The sequence below is a fragment of the Chanodichthys erythropterus genome, chromosome 10, assembly GCF_024489055.1.
Source record: "Chanodichthys erythropterus isolate Z2021 chromosome 10, ASM2448905v1, whole genome shotgun sequence".
In the NCBI taxonomy this organism is placed as follows: domain Eukaryota; kingdom Metazoa; phylum Chordata; class Actinopteri; order Cypriniformes; family Xenocyprididae; genus Chanodichthys; species Chanodichthys erythropterus.
Genome location: NC_090230.1, coordinates 28297201 through 28322424, shown reverse-complemented (window position 1 = coordinate 28322424; position 25224 = coordinate 28297201). Strand labels below are relative to the sequence as shown.

The 25224-nt window shown below is 41.5% G+C and overlaps 2 protein-coding genes across 2 annotated transcripts; both read left to right on the top strand.

The window, feature by feature from the left end:
• Positions 1-858: 858 nt before the first annotated feature.
• LOC137028252 (CD48 antigen-like) lies at positions 859-4972 on the top strand. Its single transcript, XM_067397020.1, has 4 exons — positions 859-1150; positions 4374-4655; positions 4726-4863; positions 4950-4972. The coding sequence occupies exons 1-4, from the start codon at positions 871-873 to the stop codon at positions 4970-4972; spliced, it is 723 nt and encodes a 240-aa protein (XP_067253121.1). The 5' UTR covers positions 859-870.
• Positions 4973-14800: 9828 nt separating this feature from the next.
• LOC137028251 (CD48 antigen-like) lies at positions 14801-19590 on the top strand. Its single transcript, XM_067397019.1, has 8 exons — positions 14801-14873; positions 14978-15026; positions 15099-15156; positions 15479-15509; positions 18460-18765; positions 19004-19285; positions 19356-19493; positions 19580-19590. Exons 1-8 carry the CDS (start codon positions 14801-14803, stop codon positions 19588-19590), a joined length of 948 nt encoding a protein of 315 aa, XP_067253120.1.
• The last annotated feature ends 5634 nt before the right edge of the window (positions 19591-25224 follow it).

Below are 25224 nucleotides of genomic sequence, written 5' to 3'. Positions count from 1 at the left end.
AAGCAGTTAAAACGCTGGAAATAGCTCTTTAAATCGCAACAGGGGAAGCGCTGAGAAACCCAGAAGCGCGAAGCGGGCAGCTCGAGAGCAGCGCTCGAGGGCGGGCAGGGGGTGCTAGTCTGCGAGGGTGCTGGTGCTGTATGTTCTGGCTGATCTCGGACTCATTGACCAGAGATGATTTGAGATCGGCCAGGTCGCTCTCCGTGAACGCGCTCTTGCGGATCTTCTCCTCGTGATCTCCTTCATCTTTAAACGCGATCATCTCATCATTCACCCCGAGATCATCTCCCCCTCCACCGTTCAGCTGCAGCATATTCACGCGCTCGAGCGAACTTTATTAATGTACTTTTTGATTTGTTGTTGTCGTCGCTGTTTTCCGCTCTCGGGTGAGCATTTGAGACTCACGCGAAGGAGGAAACGTTCTTTATACTGTGACGATCCGCACAACCTGAAAGTACAGTCGAGCTTTAGAACAGCGAAGATCAAAGAGACCGTCGTGTGATTGACAGCTACAATGAGCCGAAGGGGGGTCCGCTCTTAAAGGGACACGAACACACTGTTGAGCTTCAGGGAGATCATTAGAAACTCTCATATCCACGAGAATACAGTGCACACAAATACACAACGAGCGCCAGAACATACAGAATTAATACATCACGACAGAATCAAATAAAGTCTGTTACATAAATCTATTTCTCTTTTCATTCATCATCTTTTGTCTTTGTGCTGCTGCAGAATATTATTCACGTCACATTTAAATGATTCAAAGTATTTCAGTGAAGCTTCATCAAACCAACATCAAGTGATTTTAAAGCTTTAATCTGTGAAAAACTCTGTTCTTCAGGTGTGTTTGGTGAGTTTGTGCCAGTGATGAAGGGAGATTCAGTCACTCTAAACCCTGATCTTACTGAAATAAAGGATGATGATGTGATTCAGTGGAGGTTTGAACGCACTTTAATAGCTGAAATCAATGTAACGGCCAACAGAGTCACTGTAATTGATGATGTTCTTGATGGGAGATTCAGAGACAGACTGAAGCTGGACAATCAAACTGGATCTCTGACCATCACAAACACCACAATGAAACACGCTGGAGAATATGAACTACAGACCAACCGTAAGAGTGTTGATTTCTCTGTCTTTGTCACTGGTGAGTTAAATATCATTTTCACATGTTTTATATTTTAATCATCAAAAAGATTATTATCTTATTATTATTATTAATACAAACTCAATTTTGCTTCTTTTGTTTAATGATGATATTCATTTCAAATTTAAGTTTCAAAACATTTACTTTTGTCAATGAGTGTCTTAATCTGTGTTGAATCTGTTTCTGTTTGTTCTCCATGTTAGAGTTTGATGATTTGGTGTCAGTGAAGGAGGGAGATTCAGTCACTATAAACTCTCGTCTAACTGAAATGAAGGATGGTGATATGAATTTGTTGTTGTTTGGAAACACTGTAATAGCTGTATTCAATAAACGGTTCAACAGAATCACTGTAAATGATGATGTTCTTAATGGGAGATTCAGAGACAGACTGAAGCTGGATGATCAAACTGGATCTCTGACCATCACAAACATCACAACTGACCATGCTGGAGTTTACATACAACAGACAAAAAACAGGAGAGTTAATTTCTATCTCTCTGTCATTGGTGAGTTCAATAATGTTTTCATCTGTTTTTAATGACAAAGTCTAAATGAATTCATACATCATTTAGTTTCTTTTGCTATTTTATGATATTGTTTATTTCAAATTTAAATGTTAAACTATTTAATTTAATAAACCATTATAATCAGTTTATCTGTGACAAACCCTGTTTCAGTGTCAGTGACGGAGGGAGATTCAGTCACTCTAAACTCTCGTCTTACTGAAATGGGAAATGATGATGTGATTCAATTGTGGTTTGGAAACACTGTAATAGGTGAAGTCATTAAACGGGACAACAGAATCACTGTATATGATGATGTTCTTGATGGGAGATTCAGAGACAGACTGAAGCTGGACAATCAAACTAGATCTCTGACCATCACAAACATCACAATGAAACATTCTGGAGAATATGAACTAGAGATCAACACTCTCAGAAAACGTTTTTCTTTTATTCGTCTCATTGTCTACGGTGAGTTAAATATCACTTCCCTTTCAAAAGCTGCACTTTACCAACACTATGGGAACGTCTTTAGTCGTGATCAGCTGTGAATATATGTGTAAAACAACGTTAATGAAATTGACCAATATTTATAGCCTTGCGTGACGTCACTGGAATGCATCGTAAGCGAGGCTATAATTAGATGTGCCACTGGTGCATCAGCAGGACTTTGTCTTTAGAGGCCATACTGTGAAGTTGTGAGTTGCAAATCTCTGTGTGTGTTACAAAGAGTACTATATCAGACCATGTTAAAAAGCAAGCTCTGTCATCTTTCTTTCCTCTACACTTGTTAGGAGTTAGATTCGATAGGCAGTGTGCAGAACTTTCTGCTCCCGAGAGTTCTAGCCAGAGTTCACCAACAAGTGACTTGCCTCTTACTGATAGCTCCGCGTTGGCCGAACAGAATATGGTTTTCAGAAATAATATCTGTAATATCCTTGACGGCTTGCCTCGGGCGATACCAAGCAGGAGGGACCTTCTGCCTCAGGCACAGGGGACAATATTTCATCCCAAACCAGAGATGTGGAATCTTCATGTTTGGCCCCTGTGGGGAACCGACTGAGGGACACAGGGCTTTCACCTGATGTTATTGAGACTATTTTAAATGCTAGAGCTCCCTCTAAGAGAGTAAGTTATACCAACAAATGGGGTCTCTTTGAAAGATGATGTACTGCACACAATGCAAATGCAGTAAACTGCCAAATTGCTACAGTTCTGGACTTCCTGCAGGAAAAATTATCGACAGGTACATGCCCCGCCACTCTCAGCGTTTTTAAGTGGCCACTCTCTCGGCTTGCCACACTCTGATTGATGGTGTGCCTTTGGGCAAGCATGTCCTGCTCTCTCGCTTTGTTCGAGGAGCTAGGTGGCTTAAGCCTCCTTCTAGAACCAGGATCCCTTCATGGAATCAAGTAATAGAGGGCCTAGTTGAGACCTACTTTGAAACGTTAGAGTCAGTTTCTGACAAGCTGTTAACTCTAAAAAATGGATTTTCTCATGGCTATAATTTCTCTAGAAAGAATTGGGGCTCTGTCCATTGTGCCATCCTGCTTAGACTTTGCCACAGGAATGGTGAAAGCTATTTTGCATCCTCATCCTGACTATCTGCCTAAGGTTCCTTTCTCGAACTTGCATCCGGTCACTCTTGAAGCTTTCTGTCCTCTGCCGTTCACTACACCGGAGCAGGAGAGATTTTACAGAATGTGTCCAGTTCGTGCTCTTCAGGCCTACGTCCACCGCACCAGCCAGTGGCGTAAATCAGAGCAACTATTCGTTTGTCTTGCCGGTCATAACAGGGGTGCAGGCAAAACGAAACAGACCGTCACACTGGGTGAGAGATGCTATTGCCCTTGCCTATGAGGCACATGGTCAAACTTCGCCAACAGACATCAGGGCTCATTCCACCAGGGGGGCTGCCTCTTCTAGAGCTTTGGCGGGAGGTGCCCCCTTACAAATTGTTTGTGATATGGCAGGTTGGTCCTATCCGCACACATTCATAAGATTTTATAGTTTGGATGTTCATGTTACTCCGGGCTCTTGCGTACTTGAGTCAACATCGCAAGCTAGTATCTGAGACTCTCTGCACTTTGTGACACACTTCACAGCCTGGGGTTCCATGGGCGGTGTGGGTATTCTCGTTCCCATAGCGCTGATAAAGCTTAGCTTGGAGTGTAGCCTTTGAAAGGTAACGCCCCGGGTTACTAACCCTGTTCCCTGAGAAAGCAGGAACGAGAAGCTGCACTTCATTTCTGCACTGAGATGTCCCAGGACTGCTCTTCAGACAAAATATCTGCTAATGCAAAGGTGGAACAACTATTTATAGCCTCGTTTACGACGCATACCAATGACGTCACACAAAGCTATAAATATAGGTCGATTTCATTGATGTTGTTATACACATATATTCACAACTAAAGACGTTCCCATAGCGCTGATAAAGTGCAGCTTCTCATTCCTGCCTTCTCAGGGAACAGGGTAACAGTGAAGTAACCTGGGTGTTTCACATGTTTTATTTATTTCAGCTAGATCTAAAGAAGTATCTTATCATGACTAATGAGCTCAAATGACTAATTCTCTCACTTTCACATGAACAGCAGGTTTATATTTAACTTTCTATTCAATAGTTTTAAATGGTCTACTTTTGATCATCTTGGTTCCTCTGGATGTTTCTTGAATCTCTTCATTCATCCTCATTTCTCTTTATTCTCTCATGTTTTCAGCTCGTCTGCCTGTTCCTGTCATCAGCAGTAACTCTTCTCAATGTTCTTCATCATCATGTTCATTGGTGTGTTCAGTGGTGAATGTGAGTCATGTGACTCTCTCCTGGTACAAAGGAAATAGTTCATTGTCCAGCATCAGTGCGTCTGATCTCAGCATCAGTCTCTCTCTACCTCTGGAGGTGGAATATCAGGATAAAAACACCTACAGCTGTGTGCTGAACAATCCCATCAGCCACCAGACTCAACATCTGAACATCACTCAACTCTGTCACACATGTGCAGGTACGGCAGCGCTGATGATATTAGCGTTTATTGACTGAGCTGATCTCACTTTGATGTTTTTATTCCTCAGTCCACTGTTGTGGTCCTACTGAAGCTGTGATTCGATTGGTCCTCTCTGCTCTGGTGGGCGTGGCTACTGTCATTCTTGTGGTTTATCACATCAGATCCAGAAGAGCTGAAGGAGATCAAGCACATATTCACACATCAGGTACATGATTGATGATGACTGATTCAGCATATATTAATATTGGTGAGATTGATTCATTTATGGCTTTACATGTTCATCTTTTTCAGGAAGAGCTGAAGCAGAACGCTGAACTTTAAAGATTCTTCAAGTGTGTTTTTGTCATAATAAATACTGATGATTATTTGAGCTTCTCTTTCAGTGTCAGATTTGTAAAACTTATTTGTAAGGCTTTATTGTTCATATTTCTCTCAGAGACACACAGATCTCACTTTACTACTACTGCTGTATATTTGTCATGTGTATTTTACACTGTTGTTGAGGATCAAATTAAAATAGCATCTTTTTAATGTCTGACGGAGTTGACACAAATTCAGTTCTGAAGTGAATAAATGTACATTTTTAGAAGAAAACATTTTCAGAAAAACCTGTTCCCTTACATGTTCATTAGCTGAGACCTTTGTCTACAAATATATCAGTTTATAATAATGTGTTATTCAATAATAAAAACTAACATCTAAAACATGTTTTGTCTCTTATCTCAAGAACCAGTGAGATATCTATATCTATACGTCATAAGACTGCGCCGCGCTCCTGCCTCTGTTGTGATTCAGCTGAACAAAAGTTTGTCATTTTAGGTGTTTTAAAGTATTTAAATCAATGCAAGCCATCTAGAAAATGTTATAGTTTTTAAGTGTAAATGTTAAATTGATGAATTTTTATTGAAAGTAACATTTTAACGATTTATCTAAAGTTAATGCTCATCCAGGATGTGGATCTGGCTGATCAACCTCCTTGCATGGAAACGCTACCCTCCAACAGCAACCTTCTGTTAGTCCTGCCAGCCCACAGCTGATGTAGTAGATATCGGCACATTTAAAGCAGATGAGCTTAAATCAGCCACTGACTCTGTTAGACTCAGAGTAGATTCAGACCATCCAGAGACTGGGTCGCTCCATCAAGATCCATTTTTGGGAAACAAAGAAAAATTCCTGATGAGTTTTTCAACGAGACTTTATATCCAACGTTGAGATAGAGCATATGGCCTGTTCTGTCTGGCCTTCATACTCTCCTCTGGAGACAAGACTCTCAGGACAAAGCAGCTCAGTGACTGGAGTAACGTAAAAACAACTGAATTCAATAATTCAATCAATATGGTCTACAGATAGCTCCCTTATCCAAATTGTGTGCAGTGGTAATTGTTTTTGCTTAACTTCAAGAAGGTGGATAGACAACTGACACTAACCTTTGTTGAGAGGAATTAAAGAGCCATCTGTGAACTGGATGTGCTTCGAGAGCTGATCCCCATGGGACTCCATATGCTCTGAGGGCTGAACGCTGTTGCAAAAACAGAAAAAAAGGGTGATGCTGGTACATTAAAAGATGCAACTATATTTTGAAAGCTAAACATGCTATTATCATTCCATATGTCAGCAAGAGTCCTTATTCCCCGCTTTGACCACTGTTCTGATATGAATGTTTCAGAACCACATTTAATATTCCTATTATGCCATAAGGGAGTCTATAGGTGTCATTTGTTGTTGTAACTTAATAATTTCTTCACTGCCTAAAAGTGTTAATGGTGTTTGTTACAATTGGACCGAATGATTGTTTGCAATACTTTAAAGAGAATCCAGGAAAAAGTACATCTTCAAGTCTAATTGGTCTGACAATTTCTGCTTCTATTTCTCTGCAAGGTGTGGAAGCCATAGAGTCCAAGCATGTCTTTAATGCTCACAGTTTTATGATATTGGGAAGGGAGAAACCTCCCTCCATTTTAGTACGTTGCAACGTAGCCAGATTTAACTTTGGTTGTTTGCCATTCCAAAGAAAAGTGTGAATTAAAGAGTCAAGTCGATTTCCACCATTTTAAAAGAGGTGCAAGGAATCATGGCACTAAGAAAAATAACCCTAGGTAATATATTCATCTTCACAGTCAAGACTCTAGATTGTAGTGATGTAGGAAGTGTCCTCCATCTGTCAATATCTCTATTAAGATTTTGAAAGACTTTATCATAATTTATGATAATTTATGCTGTATTAAAATCCCAAGGTAAGTTATCAGATTCATGACTGGGATAAATTAAAGCATAAGTTCTGCCAGGAAGACTCAATGTTACGTCACCTATTAGTTTAGATCTAACAAATCATTATCTTACACTTGGAGTATAAAAGATTGCTGACACTTGTTTGAGTCTGCAGATGCTGACACCAACCTTCATCTCCATCCTCCCCACCACCACCAAGATGGTCCCTGTCCATACCTCCCAGGGGATCGGCTACGCCCCTGCCTTCATCTTCAGGCAGGAAATGCAGAGTCCACAACCCTTTAGGATCTGAGCTACAGACGGGGCCTACGCCAAAGAACTTTCTTACAATATTTTGCTTGCTGATTGTTAATAAATATCGTTGTCACGTTATCTTACCTCCTCGAGTCTTTCTGGTAGAACTGATGGTATCTAGATACTCTGAGCATTTTTATTTAATGGTAGAAGAGATGATTTGGACCAATTGATCCTAAATCCAGAAAATTTCCCAAAACAATTAAATGTTTCTAGTATGTTTTGGATTGTGCCGAAATCTGAAAAACACTGTAAAATATCATCTGTGTAGAGAGATATTGCATGTAATTAAAATGGAACAAATTTGTCTTGTCTTATTTTTTGTGCTAAAGGTTCGAGAGACAATGCAAATAACACTGGTGAGAGGGGCATCCTTGCCTGGTTCCTCTAAAGATATCAAAAGGTTGGGAATGTAAGCCATTTGTTGCTATAATTGCTGATGGATTATAATAAATTATTTGTACCATATTAATAAATTTCTCATCAATACCAAATTCATCTAACACCATCCATAAATAATCCCAATGAAATGTATCAAAAGCTTTATCTGCATCTAAGGATAAAACCGCAGAAGAGGAATTTCTAGCTTTACTTCCATGAATTACATGTAACAATTGACGTATATTGTCTGGAGCCAAACGATGTGGGATAAAGCCAGATTGATCACTATGAACTAATTTACAGATATATTTAAATCTGAGTTAATCAAAGAGATTGGTCTAAAATTTGACCATTTAGTATGGTCCTTATCTTTTTTGGAATTAAAGAGATTAGAGCTGTATTCATTTGTTTTTCAAAGTGTCCCTTTTGGTTTGCTGCGTTTATTGCAGCATGCATAATTGGTCCTAATATATCCTAAAAATGAAAGATTAATTCTGGGTGGATCCCGTCTGGCCCAGATGATTTCCCCTCCTTTACCGTTTTCAGTGCTGCATACAGCTCCTCGAGTGTTATAGGTTGGTTCATTTTCTTCAGATTCACTATGCATTTATTGTGGTAAATCAATGTCATGTAGAAATTTATGACATTCAGCCTTATCAGTACTATCCTTTGGCTGATATAGCTCTTTAAAATGTTCTGCAAAAGTATTGTTTATCTCTGTAGGATTTGTTACTAGGCCTTTTGTGCATGAATGAATGGTATCAATAATAGCCCTAGTTTCACTGTCTGGTTTTTAGAGGCAGTAACTTGCTGGGTCTTGGCCCATTATAATAATACTTCTGCCTGACTTTATGGATAATAAATTCAGCCTTTCTTCGAAGCAGATCATTTAGCTTTGACCTGAAACACTTTAAAGTATCTTCAACAGATTTTGAGAATTTCTTCTTCAACTCTTTCTCTTGGGAGAGGCAAATTTGTTCTAATTCCTCAATTGTGATTTTCTTACTTTATTTAAATGTGATGAAAAAGATTAAATTAAATCTCTAATGAAGCCTTTTGTAGCCATCCATACCATCATGTGGTTATCCACACTATTGAGGTTTATGCTCAAAGTCTTTCAATTTATTTTTTAATCTATTAAAAATGCAGAATCTTGCTATCTATATACATGCTATCTATGTGTGCCTGGCCCCTTTTTTTGCCACAACTAAGTAATTTTGGGCCGTAAGGCTTGGCTCTAGTGGCCTATTAGACTATGTGTGCCTGGGCAATCACGCCAAGACGGCACCTGTGTGTGTGGCAAGCAGTCTGCCCTGCGCCCTGTTCGTTTCATGTGTTGTTTCATGTGTTGTTGTTGGCTTTTTTAGCTATTTTCACTTCAGCTTTAACTACTGTGAACTCTACACTATTAACCTATGACCGTCAAACATTACTTGATATTGGGAATCTAATCTCTTACTCACATGATGCTGTGTGGAGTGGATCTTATACATGTCCTCCACCGCTCGCCTCGAACATTCCCGATCTAATTTGTCAACAGCCTTTCGACGCGCCGCGGAGAAAGCGGGGAAGCAGGCTGGTGTTGCTTTCAGGATCAAGTTTCTCTTTGGACCTACACGGTTTTCTGACTTTGCCTCACTGTCACCCTGGCCCATTTCTGAACGTTTTGTGGCAAGACGCTCGCTGGAAAAGCCCTATCGTTGGATTCGTCCGATTGTCCCCGGCTTCCTGGATGCGCCTGCGTGCACCATTCCTCCCTGGATTCACGGTGGAGGAGTCAATCACGGCGTTCTCCGTCAACTGAACCGAGGTCATCCTTTGCCTTGCGAGCCCCCGCCGATCAGAATGGGATTAATTAACGTTCGTTTCCTGGTCAACAAAACTTTTATCCTGCACGACGTTTTTACTACAAAGGATTTGGATTTTATATTTTTGACGGAAACCTGGGTTAAAGAGGGTGACTCGAGTCCCTTTTCTGAACTTGTTCCTCAGGATTACACGTTTAATAATTGCCCAAGGAAAACTGGACACGGAGGAGGACTTGCAGCTGTTTTCAAACGAAAATTTGTTAGGCGTACCATTCCGACTTGTGTCTACTCGAGCTTTGAGGTACAGCTTCTAAAAATTTATTGAGGTACATCCAGTTCTCTGTGTTAATATCTATCGTCCACCACACATTTCTAAATGAATTTTCTGATCTTCTAGGAGAACTCATTCCACGGTTTGATTACATCCTAGTGTTGGGTGACTTTAATATCCATTTATGTTGCCCCACTAAACCACTGGTAACTGATTTTAAAAATCTTATTGACTCATTTGATTTTGTACAATGGGTGCAAGAGCCTACTCACGCTCATGGGCACACGTTGGACTTAGTTCTCTCACATGGATTCCAAATATCGGATATTGAAATCAGTGAAACTTGTTTTTCTGACCACAAACTGGTACTTTTCTCCTCTCATTTTCCCGATCCAGTAGTTGCCACACCCTCAGGGACTTGTTTAAAACGTTATTTCTCCACTCAGTTTTCTTTTATTCTTTCAATCAAAAATGTTTGTCTACTCTGAATCTTATTGCTCCATTAAAACCTAAACGCATTGTTACTAGACCCCATCCTTGGTTAAATGATTCAACTCGATGCCTCAGAAAGGCTTGTAGAAGAGCAGAGCGAAAATGGTGTAAGGATAAGTTACAGGTCTCATATGAAATGTGGAGAGATTCCTTATATGTGTACCAGAGAGCTGTCAATGCCGCCAAGTCCAAATATCTGAGTTTATTGGTGACAATTTACATAGACCCAAAACCCTCTTCTCTGTCATTGATTCTGTACTCAGTCCCCCTGTCAACACTTTTCCTGATGCTTCTGTTTCACTGTGTGAACAATTTTGTACCTTTTTTAATGAGAAAACCATTCAACTAAGATCCAACCTGCCCTTGGTAAACTCCATTCAACCTGAGAGTTCAAGCAGTCCGATGCTGTGGAGTGATTTTCATCCTGTTTCCTTTGAATCCTGTAGAGCCATTGTTGAAAGTCTAAGATCAACTTCATGTTCTCTCGATATTATTCCATCTAGATTTCTAAAACAGATTTTCAGTACAGTTGGACATGATCTTTTAACTATTTTTAATACTAGTCTAACTACTGGGGTTGTTCCTGACTGCCTAAAAACAGCTACAGTAACTCCATTATTAAAGAGGCCTAATATTGATTCTTTGAACATTAATAACTTTAGGCCTATATCTAACCTGCAATTTCTCTCCAAGATTCTGGAGAAAATTGTATTGACCCAGCTTCAGTCCCATTTGTCATCAAATAATATTCTTGAAAAATTTCAATCGGGTTTTAAGTCTCAACATGGAAACTGCACTTTTAAAAGTTGTAAATGATATTTTACTAGAAACTGATAAAGGCAATACCGTGGCTCTGTGTTACAATATAGACACGGAGGCAGATGTAAAAGCAACACAGGTTGGTTTATTGAAGATACAGCAGAGCACAAGGTAAGGGAATGAAGTTTAAGCAGGTATAGAATGATGATGAAAGGGTGATACTGTCCTTATGTTGTTTTACAGATGCGAATGGAGACTGGCGCTGGAGGATGATGGCGGAGACACTCACACACACAGGCAGGTAGGCACACGAGGAGAACAGGAGACGAAGGAGATGGAGGAGACAACTGGAGCAGGTAAGTATGGCGTTTGGAGTCCTTAAGGTAAGTGTGATGATGGTGAACGGGCCAATGAAGCGGGGACTCAGCTTCTTGCAGGGCAGACGCATCCTGATGTCCCTGGTGGACAGCCAGACCTTCTGCCCCGGTTGATAGACTGGAGCGTCGGAGCGCCGAAGGTCGGCTTTCATTTTGCGTCTGCGCAGGGCTCTCTGCAGTTGGTGGTGAGCCGAGTCCCAAACCCTCTCGCTCTCCCGGAACCAGTAGTCGACTGCCGGAACATTGGAGGGTTCCCCATCCCATGGGAACAGTGGGGGTTGGTAGTCGAGTACGCACTGAAACGGTGTTAGTCCAGTTGTGGCTTGTCGTAGGGAGTTTTGTGCGTACTCGGCCCAACCCAGGTACTGGTTCCAGGAGTTCTGGTGGCCGTGACAGAAGGTACGCAGGAAGTGGCCTATCTCCTGGATCTTCCGTTCCGTCTGCCCGTTCGACTGAGGATGGTATCCGGATGACAGGCTGACAGTCACACCCAGGAGGGAGAAGAACGCCTTCCAGACGTGGGAGATAAATTGGGGCCCTCTGTCGGAGACTATGTCTTCGGGTATTCCATAATGACGAAAGACATGGTTGAACATCAGTTCTGCAGTGGTCATGGCGGTAGGTAGACCCTCCAGGGGGATCAGACGGCAGAATTTTGAGAAGCGATCTACAACTACCAGGATGCAAGTGTGACCATCCGACTCTGGGAGATCGGTGACGAAGTCCACTCCCAGGTGTGACCAGGGTCTCTCAGGAACGGGCAGAGGATTGAGCTTGCTGGTGGGAAGATGGCGTGGGCTCTTGGAGATGGCGCACTCCCTGCACCCCTGCACGTACCTTCTGACGTCGTTGGCCATGTTGGGCCACCAGAAGCATTGTTTGAGCAACGAGAGGGTCTCATTGACCCCCGGGTGGCCAGTGCCAAGTGAAGAGTGAGCGTTGTGCAGAAGTGGAGTGCGTCGTGCCCATGTGACGTATTGCAAGCCTTGGGGGCAACCTGGCGGAGTGCGTGAGGAGGCATTGGAGGAGGGTATGGTTTCTTTGGACCAATGGATGGGGCTTACGAAGATTGACTCAGGAAGGATGGTTTCTGGAGCTTCAGGCTTTTCTTCTGGGGCATGGAGACGAGACAGGGCATCAGCTTTAGTATTTTTAGAACCAGGGCGGTAGGATATGGAGAAATTGAATCTTGAGAAGAACATGGCCCAGCGAGCTTGGCGAGGGTTGAGTCTTTTGGCTGCCTTTAGATACTCAAGTTTCTTATGATCAGTGAGAACTTGGAATGGGTGATTAGCCCTCTCCAACCAATGCCTCCATTCTTCTAGGGCAAGTTTGACGGCCAGGAGCTCACGGTCACCGATGTCATAGTTGACCTCCGCCGGGTTGAGCTTGCGGGAGAAGAAGGCACATGGATGGAGTCTACTTGGGGTCCCCTGCTGCTGTGAGAGGACCGCTCCCACTCCGGTGGTGGAGGCGTCCACTTCCACGACAAAAGGTAGGTCAGGGTTAGGGTGGACGAGGAGGGGAGCGGTGGTGAAGGCTCTTTTGAGGGTCTCAAAGGCGTTGGTGGCTTGTGGGGACCAGGACAGAGACTTGGGCTGATGACGGAGCAGGTTGGTGAGTGGACTGACGATGGTACTGTAATCTTTGATGAAGCGACGGTAGAAATTGGAGAATCCAAGGAAGCGCTGGAGTTCCTTGATGGTTGTTGGAGTGGGCCAGGTCTGGATAGCGGAAACCTTCCCCTCGTCCATCCGGATGCCACTGTGATCAATCACGTACCCCAGGAACTGGACAGAGGGCTGGTGGAAGGAGCACTTTTCAGCTCCGGGAGTAGATGAGGATGTCGTCTATATACACCAGCACGAACTTGTGGAGGAACTCCCGGAGCACCTCGTGTATGAAATCCTGGAATACGGAGGGGGCGTTGACCAGGCCATACGGCATGACGAGATATTCATAGTGGCCGGTGGGCGTGACGAAGGCGGTCTTCCACTCGTCCCCCTCACGTATCCGGATGAGGTTATACGCGCTGCGGAGGTCCAACTTAGTGAACACAGTGGCACCGCGGAGATGTTCCAGGGCCGCTGGGACGAGGGGAAGTGGGTAGCGGAACTTGACGGTTATCTTGTTTAGGGCACGGTAATCGATGCAGGGCCACAAGCCTCCGTCCTTCTTAGCCACAAAGAAGAAACTTGAAGCAGCAGGGGAAGTAGATGGGCGGATGTAACCTTGACTTAGGGCCTCTTTGATGTATTCCTCCATGGCCTTCTCCTCTGGTAATGACAGGGGGTAAATGCGTCCCCTGGGCACTGGCTCACCCGGTAACAGATCGATGGCACAGTCCCATGGCCGGTGTGGAGGTAGCTTGGAGGCGCGTTGCGGGCAGAAGACGTCACTGAAGGGGGCGTAGTCCGGAGGAACATCCACGGAGCGCTTCTCTACAGGACTTTCGATGGACGTGGCGTTGATGGAGAGAGTCTTGGAAAGTGGAGATTTCGGAGCGGGAAGTGCTGGGAAGCAATCTAGGAAGCAGTGGTCGCCCCACTTCAGGACTTCGCCCGTGCGCCAGGAGATGGTGGGACTGTGTTGTTCAAGCCATGGGCGCCCTAGAACCACGTCAGCGGTGGACTCCTCCAGAACCAGCAGATGGATGTTCTCTGTATGAAGAATTCCCACACGAAGTTGAAGCGGAGATGAAGTTTCCTGCTGACCCTGAGTTCGAGGAGCGCCACCACTGGAACAGAGGCATTTGCAGCAGTAAGGTTTACAATAGTAGTGAGTGGTTTCATTTTTTAAATGGAGGGAATTATTGCACTCACCACGGGCCGAGGAGGACGGGTTGGGCATGTGGAGATGACATGCCCCGGAGATCCACAATATAAGCATAAATTCAGGGTCAGCCTTCTCTGTCTTTCAGTTGTTGTGAGACGTGAGTGATCGATTTGCATGGGTTCGCTGGCTGGTTCTGGAGAGCTGACGGGTTCGGACCGACGGAGGAGGATGTTGGAGAGTGACTGGCCCTGGTGCTCGAGGAGACACGACTGCATACGAGAACCCACGCGGATGGCGAGTTGGATGAAGCGTTCGAGTCCTAGGGAGTCCTCGTATGCAGCGAGATGCAACCGCACATTAGGCTCCAATCCTTGACGAAAGGTGGTGATGAGGGCTTGTTCATTCCATCCGCTGGTGGCGGCTAGCGTTCTGAACTGCAAGGCATATTCGTTAACAGAGTTATTTCCTTGTTTTAGATTGTAAAGTTTCTCACCAGTCGATGAATCCGTCAGAGGTTTTCCGAAGACCTCACGGAAGTGAGAGACGAACGCCGGATATGATTTTACCACAGAGCCTTTCTGGGTCCACAGAGAATCCGCCCATTGGAGGGCCTTACCTTGCAGTTGAGAGATGATGAACGCAATTTTAGCCGTGTCGGTGGGGTAGAGGTGCGGCTGCATCTCCAGGACCAGTTCGCATTGGAGAAGAAATCCGCTGCAGTCCTCCGCTGATCCAGAGTAGGGTGCCGGTTTGGCCATGGGACTGGCGGTGAATGCTGGAGAAGAAGCGGTGATGGTGGGTGCGGAAGCTGCAGCGTTGGTGGAGGACGGTGAGGATGGTTGTGGGGTGAGTGCTCGGCGCAATGCGTCCACGAGCTCTTGAAAGGGGTCGTTGGTGCTCATGCTGTTGACTGTTGTTATGGTCCGGACGCAGATGTAAAAGCAACACAGGTTGGTTTATTGAAGATACAGCAGAGCACAAGGTAAGGGAATGAAGTTTAAGCAGGTATAGAATGATGATGAGAGGGTGATACTGTCCTTATGTTGTTTTACAGATGCGAATGGAGACTGGCGCTAGAGGATGATGGCGGAGACACTCACACACACAGGCAGGTAGGCACACGAGGAGAACAGGAGACGAAGGAGATGGAGGAGACGACTGGAGCAGGTAAGTATGGCGTTTGGAGTCCTTAAGGTAAGCATACAATAGTTCGTAGTGCAAACGAGACCGGACAGTGAATGTGTGTGAGTGTGGTGGCTTTATAGTGGTGGTGATTGCAGTGCTGATGAGCTTCAGGTGGCGGTGATCAGTATGCTGGTGATTGAGTGCGTGGGTAAGGGAGTGAGGTGGAACCTGACGTGTCTGTGACACTCTGGTGCTACTAGACCTAAGCTCTGCATTTGATATGGTTGACCACAACATCTTGATCTCCAGGTTGAAGAGCTGTGTTGGTCTACAGGGGAAGGTACTGAATTGGTTTCAAGCTTTTTTAACAGAAGCTTTAGTGTTTCTATTGGCCAGCATAGTTCGTCATCACACCCACTTGCTTGTGGGGTGCCACAGGGCTCAATTCTTGCTCCTATTTTATTCTCTATATTCATGTTGCCAATGGGTGCTATCTTTGAGAAATATGGAGTGTCATTCCACCTTTATGCGGACGATACTCAGCTGTATTTTCCCTTGCAGCATAAAAGTAAAGATGTTTTAGCTCCTCTGTTGAATTGTATAAGTGAATTACAAACATGGTTGAAGCAGAATCTCTTAGTGTTAAATGAGAACAAAACTGAAATCATGCTGTTTGGCTCCAAGTCATATGAAGACTTTGCCCCTCACTTCGGTCATCTCTCTTCCTACTTTACACCTTGTGCCAAAAATCTTGGTGTCCTTTTTGATTGCAACCTGGGTTTTGAGAAACAAATTAGTGCAGTGGTCAAATCATGTTTCTTCCACTTACGGCGTTTATCAAAAATCAAATCTGCACTCTCTGTTAAACAGTTTGAACAGATTATTCACCTGTTTGTTCTATCTCGTCTAGATTACTGTAACTCACTTTACATTTACATTTACATTTATGCATTTGGCAGACGCTTTTATCCAAAGCGACTTACATTGCATTATGCTATACATTTGTATCTGAGTATGTGCAATCCCTGGGATCGAACCCATGACCTTGGCATTGCTAGTGCCATGCTCTAACCACTGAGCTACAGGAAAGCTTAACTGTAACTCACTTTACTATGGTATAAGTCAGTCTTCTATAGTGCGCTTACAGATGGTCCAAAATGCTGCTGCGAGATTGATTTCAGGCAGACGAAGGTTCGACCACATCTCACCCATTCTTATTTCACTAAATTGGTTACCAGTAAAATTTAGAATTAGTTTTAAAATGTTAACGTTTGTTTACAAATCCTTGCATAATCAAGCCCCACCTTATCTCTCAGAGGCAATCTCTATCTATAAACCAAATAGGTCTCTAAGATCCAGTAATCTTGGTCTCCTCACTGTTCCTAGATCTAGGCTCCATTGCAGAGGGGATCGAGCCTTCGCTGTTGCTGGTCCTAATCTATGGAACAATTTACCAGCTTCTATTAGAGCTGCTCCTTCTCTGCCTGCATTTAAATTCCGGCTTAAAAATCATTTTATGTCAATAGCTTTTATCTAGCCAAGTTTAATCGTATTATGTTGTATTGTTATGTTTCAATGTTTTGTTGTTTCTTATTCATTTAATTCTACCTGTATTGTACAGCACTTTGGATCAACTAGTAGTTGTGTGAAAGAAAGAAAGAAAGAAAGAAAGAAAGAAAGAAAGAAAGAAAGAAAGAAAGAAAGAAAGAAAGAAAGAAAGAAAGAAAGAAAGGTTGAGTTAAAGGAACCCTGAGATGTTTTTCTCTTTCATTTTATCTGTTCAAGCATCAGTGTGTCTGGTTTGATCTGTCGGTGGATAAACAGCTTCTGCTGGATGTTTGTCGTCTCTGTGTGTGTCAGCAGTTTGTGGCTGAAGTATTTCTTCATTTTCTCTCCTGATAATAAGAAGATCACAATCTTCCACTCCACACAAAACATCTTTCAGCTCAAAATGTACTTCACTTACGTACAGTGCGCGTGATGTGAATTTTGTCATCAGAATACGTGTGTACACCGCTGGATTTTTGTAATCACATGTACATTGTACGTGCAGGTCACATATGCGCATTTCATTTTTTTTTTCAGTAATAAGGCCTATATATACGAGATTAGACGAGATGTTAGAAAATACCCTAATTTACAGAGGTCAAATATGATTGACAGCTCACAGCAATAAATAACTCCAGTAGATTCAGATATCTAGTCCAATATTTCACTCTTCTGCTGTTAGTTTTCATTCAGGCCCAGAATTCATTTGAAAATGTAAGATCAGCAAAAACTTGTTGATTTTCGTGATGTTAAAGCAGACGGATGTGTGAACGGAAACTAACTGAGGATGGGAGGATTCATACACAACCAGATAAATATCACAGTTCAGTGTGTTTCAGGTCAATCTGAGGGTTTTCAGACATTTTAAGAGTCACTATCGTGGGCTTTTCAGTGAACCGATGAAGAAAATGTTCCTCAAGTTAGTTTTGCTCTGTTTGTGGCGTCTGGATGGTGAGTTTTAAATGTGTTTTTATGGCTTCAGTTGTGTCTGTTCTGGTACCATGTGATAAATTACTGGTTAAATTAGTTAGAGAAGATTAACATTCACTGTTAGTGTCAGCGACGGTGGCTGTAGTGAAGCGCACGACTCAGGAAATAACTCAAAGAACAGTCTTCAATCTAATAATCCACACAATACACAGGAGAATCATGAGGAGAAACACAACCACGTAACGTAGATGATACCGGACGATGAACTGAACACAACTCAGGCTTTAAATAACAGGGAGATCATTGGAAGAACAGAAACAGGTCTGGGATTAATGAACTAATGATAGAGAACACAGGCAAATGGAAACAGAGAGAAAACGTCCTGTTGCATTCAACATGTTGTCACTTCTTCTTGAGTCTCTCCATCATTGTCTGACTCCAGTTTGAACATAAAAGAGTTTCTGCCAGTTTCAGCACGTGTTTGCATGAGGTAATCGGAGCTGCTAACATCAGCTCTTGAAGCTCTGACACTTCTGGAAAGGCTAAAGCTAAATCTTCACATACACACTCTGGGAACATCAGAGCTTTATTTTACATTATTTTACAAAGGGGAATTAAAGGCTCCATTAAAGTAAAACTGTCTTTTTTAGTATAAATCTATTTCTCTTTTCATTCATCATCTTTTGTCTTTGTGCTGCTGCAGAATATTATTCACGTCACATTTACATGATTCAAAGTATTTCAGTGAAGCTTCATCAAACCAACATCAAGTGATTTTAAAGCTTTAATCTGTGAAAAACTCTGTTCTTCAGGAGTGTTTGGTGTTGAAGAGAAGAAAGTGTTGGAGGGAGATTCAGTCACTTTAAACTCTGAAATGAAGGATGATTATTGGATGAAGTGGTGGTTTGGAGACACTTTAATAGCTCAAATCAATAAATGGGCCGACAGATTCACTGTATATGATGATGTTCTTGATGGGAGATTCAGAGACAGACTGAAACTGGACAAACAAACTGGATCTCTGACCATCACAAACACCACAATGAAACATGCTGGACAATATGTACTATGGACCAACACTCTCGGCAGTTCTTCTTATATTCATCTCATTGTCTACGGTGAGTTAAATATCAGTTTCACATGTTTTATTTATTACAGCTAGATCTAAAGAAGTATCTTATCATGACTAATGAGTTCAAATGACTAATTCTCTCACTTTCACATGAACAGCAGGTTTATATTGAACTTTCTATTCAATAGTTTTAAATGCTCTACTTTTGATCATCTTGGTTCCTCTGGATGTTTCTTGAATCTCTTCATTCATCCTCATTTCTCTTTATTCTCTCATGTTTTCAGCTCGTCTGCCTGTTCCTGTCATCAGCAGTAACTCTTCTCAATGTTCATCATCATCATGTTCATTGGTGTGTTCAGTGGTGAATGTGAGTCATGTGACTCTCTCCTGGTACAAAGGAAATAGTTCATTGTCCAGCATCAGTGCGTCTGATCTCAGCATCAGTCTCTCTCTACCTCTGGAGGTGGAATATCAGGATAAAAACACCTACAGCTGTGTGCTGAACAATCCCATCAGCCACCAGACTCAACATCTGAACATCACTCAACTCTGTCACACATGTTCAGGTACGGCAGCGTTGATGATATTAGCGTTTATTGACTGAGCTGATCTCACTTTGATGTTTTTATTCCTCAGTCCACTGTTGTGGTCCTACTGAAGCTGTGATCCGATTGGTCCTCTCTGCTCTGGTGGGCGTGGCTACTGTCATTCTTGTGGTTTATCACATCAGATCCAGAAGAGCTGAAGGAGATCAAGCACATATTCACACATCAGGTACATGATTGATGATGACTGATTCAGCATATATTAATATTGGTGAGATTGATTCATTTATGGCTTTACATGTTCATCTTTTTCAGGAAGTGCTTAAATCAGAAAAACCTGTTCCCTTACATGTTCATTAGCTGAGACCTTTGTCTACAAATATATCAGTTTATAATAATGTGTTATTCAATAATAAATACTAACATCTCAAACATGTTTTGTCTCTTATCTCAAGAATCAGTGAGATTAAGTTCAGACTTCTATTCTTGTCATAACTCTGATATCATTTCATGATCACTACATTCACGTGCGTCTTGTGTTTTGGGTTCACTAACATCCTCCTGTCAGAGTCTCTGTAACAATTGTAGTCACACATTTATTTCAATAATAATTCCAGATTCTGTAGAAATGCTCTCTGTTGCTGTTACAGCTGTGTGTATTTGTGTAAAACATTCTTTATGAACTCCTACACTATTTTTAATACTTTAATACTATTTGTGCAGTTTAAAGGGCACCTATTATGCAAAATTCACTTTTACATGGTGTTTGACCATAAATGTGTGTTGGCAGTGTGTGAGCAAAACCACCCTAGAATGAGAAAAATCCACCCAGTGTTTTTTTTACAATCTCAATAATTCATAAGCACTGTCTCAGAACGCCCTGTTCTAAGATTGCTCTCACTGTGACGTAGAATTGCGCTAAGCCCCACCCACGTGGTTTGATTGACAATCTGGTTTTGGCATAGACCCCGCCCTCGGTGATCGGTCAACCATCCTCCATTGTTTCAACGACAGCCGGTAATGTCTCCTAAGAAACATAAGTGTTCTGTTGTGGGATGTAATAATGAACATAGTAGTTTTCACTTACTTCTGACATCAGAGCCACTGAAAATGCAGTGGATGGATTTTATTTACGAAGGAAAGGCGCCACTCAAAATTCCAAAATACGTTTATGTTTGCGCGAATCATTTTTTGACTGACTGTTTTGAGAACGAGGGTCAATTCAAAGCAGGTCTTGCTTCAAAGTTAATCCTCAAGTGTGGATCGTTGCCTACTGTTCGCGATCCAACGTCACCTCCAGAAGAAGTAAGTGTATTTAATGTTTTTTGAGCAAATAGTCATTTCAGTCGATGTCAGCCAATTCAATAACAAATGCGTCTAAAGTTGTTGTCGTCGTCGTAGAATGTCTGTGTATATAATTTAAACCTTGTTTGTATAGTGTGTATCCATCTTCTCACATTTGCCACATGCACCTGTACGACAAGTAATGTCAACATGACGCAACCGTTCCCTCGCATAAATATAATTTCGTTTGTACTTAGCAAACGTTATCACAGTATTTGTGTTTGTAGTTTCAAAAAATTGCGCGAACGTTATCACAGTGTGTGTGTGTGTGTGTGTGTGTTGCACATCCATAATTGCAAAGGGGACGTGATTAAAACTCTATAAGTACATAAATGTATCAAATAACCATTCAGAGACGTCCTGCTCCATTCTCAATTGTGTTTCTTCTGCCGGAGTCTCTTCATCATCTGGGTCTGATTCCGGTTCAAACATGTACGGCTGAATGCCATACAAAACAGCGGGTCTCTCACTCTCAGCCATTCTGCTTCTACCGTATGCAAGTTACGCCCTCATCCAAAGGCAGGGCGGGGATATGCAGCTCATTTATATTTAAGGTGGTACACACCAAAACAGCTCTTTTTAAAACAGGCCCCAAAAATGACATTTTCAAATGGTTATAATAAATTAACTGTGGGGTATTTTGTGCTGAAACTTCACAAATACATTCTGGGGACACCCAAGACCAATATTACATCTTGTAAAAAGGGGCATAATAGGTGCCCTTTAATATTGGGATATGCATTCTGCATGCAAGATGTAGTCTCATGCTCTTTTATTAGTAATTTTTCCATTACATCATGGACAACAATAATTTAAATATATATTTCACCAAGAATTCAAACTGCCACACGCGCTTAAGGACTACAGGACATTTATTTTAGTCTGGCGATATGACGTCATAAGACTGCATCGTGCTCCTGCCTCTGTTGTGATTCGGCTGAACAAAGTATTTAAATCAATGCAAGCCGTCCAGACAATTTTTTAGTTTTTACTAGTGATGTGAGACTTTGTGGTGCCACCAAAAGGTGAGCCCCCTGTTTCGTGGCATCATGGAATCCGATTCGTACCTGCTCATATTTTTTGGGGATAAAGGGAAACTTTTGAAAATCTTGATCAATGGTGGGATGTCGATAAATCAAATATCAAGTTTTTTTGTCAGAACTATACTTCACATACTACTGCATTGAGTTAAAAGTTTACGAACAGACATTACACTCTTGGAAAAAGACATTTTGAATAATAATGGAACTGTGAATAATGAGAGGTTAAACAAGAAAGAAGAAGAACTTAGATCTTTTTAACAAGAAAAGGTAAAAGGAGCACTTATAAGATCAATAATTTACTCAATCAAAGATATGGATGCTACTAGTGCTTTTTGGAACTGTAACCCTATGGAAATGAGGAAAATGACAGTAGATTTTTATTCTAAATTATATAGTGCTCAGAGTTGTGACTCTGGAAATATTGCTGAATTGTTTTGTGATCTGCCTCAGTTGAGAGATGGGCAAAGAAAATCACTGGATGAACAAATAACTTTGCAAGAGCTCACAGATGCAATGAGACAGTTATCTCCTGGAAGATCCCAGGACCGGATGGTATACCTGTGGGTTTTTGGGAATTATTTGGACATGATTTTAATGAACTGTTGATGGATTGCATCAAAAGAAAAACATTACCCACAAGTTGTTGCAGAGCAGTTCTATCTTTAATTCATAAAAAAGGAGACTTGGGATTATTAAAAAACTGGAGACCAGTGTTGTTGCTATGTTCAGACTACAAAATAGTTTCAAAGGTAAGACTTAGTTCATAGAGACCAGTCCCATTGTATACCATCAATTATGGATAATTTATTTTTATTGCATGATGTGATTGATTTTAATCAAAGTAATAGTTTTAATTCAGGGGTAATTTCGCTTGATCAAGAAAAAGCTTTTCATCAAGTTGATCATAAGTATCTTTTCACTGTATTAAAAGAATTTGGGTTTGGTGAGAATTTTATATCGTATATAAAATTGTTGTATTCTAATACATTTGTGATGTCAAAGCTGGAGGTGGTTTGAGTGCACCTATAATGATGTCCAGAGGTATCAGACAAGGCTGCCCACTTTCTGGACAGTTATATAGTCTGGTAATTGAACCATTTTTGTGCAGATTATGGAAAGAGCTAACAGGAATTTCAATTCCATATTTAAAGAGTACATTTAAAGTATCCTTGTCAGCGTATGCTGATGATGTTACTGTGTTTATTAAAGGTCAGGATGATGTGAAAGTTTTAACGAAAATTATTGGAAAATATGAAAAAGCATCCTCAGCCAGAGTGAACTGGGGGAAAAGTGAGGGATATATTATTGGTAAGTGGGAAGAAGTAGGACCTCCAAACTACCATGTGGTTACAATGGGCAGAGAAGGGATTGAGTTGAGTTGGTTTGTAAAATACAAAAGACAATCATGAATGTTTTTTGGAGTGGGTCACTCTTTATTTACCTCTTCATGAAAGAGGTCAAGGGCTGGGGTGAACTCGGTTTGGATAAACATTTGTTCATAATGGACTTGGGGAAGGTGAGCTTGTCAGAGATCATTCCCTTCTATAAGTCAATGTTACAGTTCTGGAAAACAGTTTTTAAAGTGGATCGGAGTAGTGATGACACAGGACACTGGGTTTTGGAGGAACCATTATTTTTTTAATCCAATGATCCAAACAAAGCTTTTGACTTCAGTAAGTGTATCTACAGTTTTAAAGCATAATGGGGTTGTAAAAATGAGACAACTCTTGAATGATGGGTGGAAGCCAGTTGTAAACCTTAAAGAAATGACAGGATTGAAATCTTAACGTCTCGTATCAAAACTGATAGAAGAGATTTGGAAGTGGCCACAGAGAGTACACTGAAAGTGGTCGGTCGATGGACGTAAGAGATACAGAAAAGGAATTACCAAAAATCAGAGCGTCTCCAGTTATACTTGAGGAGAGAGTGGAAGTAAATATGGACTCAATTCTGTCTTTTGATACACCTCAGCTGGACTATATTAATTCAACATCAAAAAAAGACATTTACGATTCTTCGGTAAAAGTCACACATCAAACTTTTCTCAAGAGAATACAAGCTTCAAAGTGGCCAAGATTGTAAGGATTACAATATTGCGTTACTCCCTAAAAAAGTAACTTATTGGTCAGTTACTTTTTATGAAAAGTAATCCATTACATTACTTTTGCATTACTTTTTCTCATTTGGGCTATGCTTACTTATGTTTTTTAATAACAACAAAAAAGTTCTATTTTTGGCAAATGTTAAGGCCCTTTCACACCAAAAGTGAACTGAATAAAGTATATGCAAGTATATGAAGGAAATTCAAATTCACGCCTGTACAGTAGAGGGCGCAGCTCAAGGAAACCTTTCAGCTGTGCTGCCATTCTGGATTAAAGAAGAATGAAGGAAGTTCAACACTTATTTCTAAATCTAATCTAAAGTAAAGTCATTTTTGCTTTTTAGTATGGTTGAATTAGATCATTGAAGGTCAGCAGCAAATACATTGGTTAATAAAATGAGAATAAATACATAAAGTATATTTGTGTAATTTAATATAGTAAATTATTACATTTTGAGGAATAAAGAATGTTTTTGTGTGAGATGAGATGAGTGAATAAATGTTCACAAACAGATTCATTTCTAGCTCTGACCAGGAAACTTCCCCAAAATATACTGATGACATATTCTTTCTCTCAGTGAGAGGTGCAGACAATATTCATCATTATTCTCTAGTGTTTGAAGATGAAAAGGAAAAGAAATGCTTTAACATATGCTTGAAAAAGTCATTCAAATCATTTAACATTTAGAAGGATGAATATTGATTAATAACTTCATTAAAAATCACTCAAGAGCTATACACTGAAGTGGCAGTGGATTCCAGAATCTGTTCCCTTCAACTGGAGCTGTGCGATGTTCCTTCCTGCTTCAAATACTCTACCATCATCCCCATCCCCAAAAACACCCCAAAATCACAGGACTGAATGACTACAGACCTGTTGCCTTAACATCTGTGGTCATGAAGTCATGTGAGAGACTGGTGCTGGCCTACCTGAAGGACATTACTGGACCCTTGCTGGACCCCCTGCAGTTTGCTTATCGAGCTAACAGGTCTGTGGATGAAGCAGTCAACATGGGACTGCACAACATCCTACAACATTATGCAAACATTATACATGTTATTTACTGGCTTTTGAGTCGAATGAACCCTGTAATATTTTTTTCCTTTTATTTGATCTGTTCAAGCATCAGTGTGTCTGGTTTGATCTGTCGGTGGATAAACAGCTTCTGCTGGATGTTTGTCGTCTCTGTGTGTGTCAGCAGTTTGAGGCTGAAGCGTTTCTTCATTTTCTCTCCTGATAATAAGAAGATCACAATCTTCCACTCCACACTAAACATCTTTACACTGAAATAAAGTGAATCCATCAACAGTCAAATAACGTACATTCTCTTTTTGCTCGTGCATGTCTTCACAGCACAGACGGGTGCGTCAATCGTTAGCTTTACGCTGTTGCGGAGGTTCTGTTTTTCCGGTAAAATCATGAAACAAATGCACACAAACGTGTCCCTGTTCTTGATATACAAACATTGATG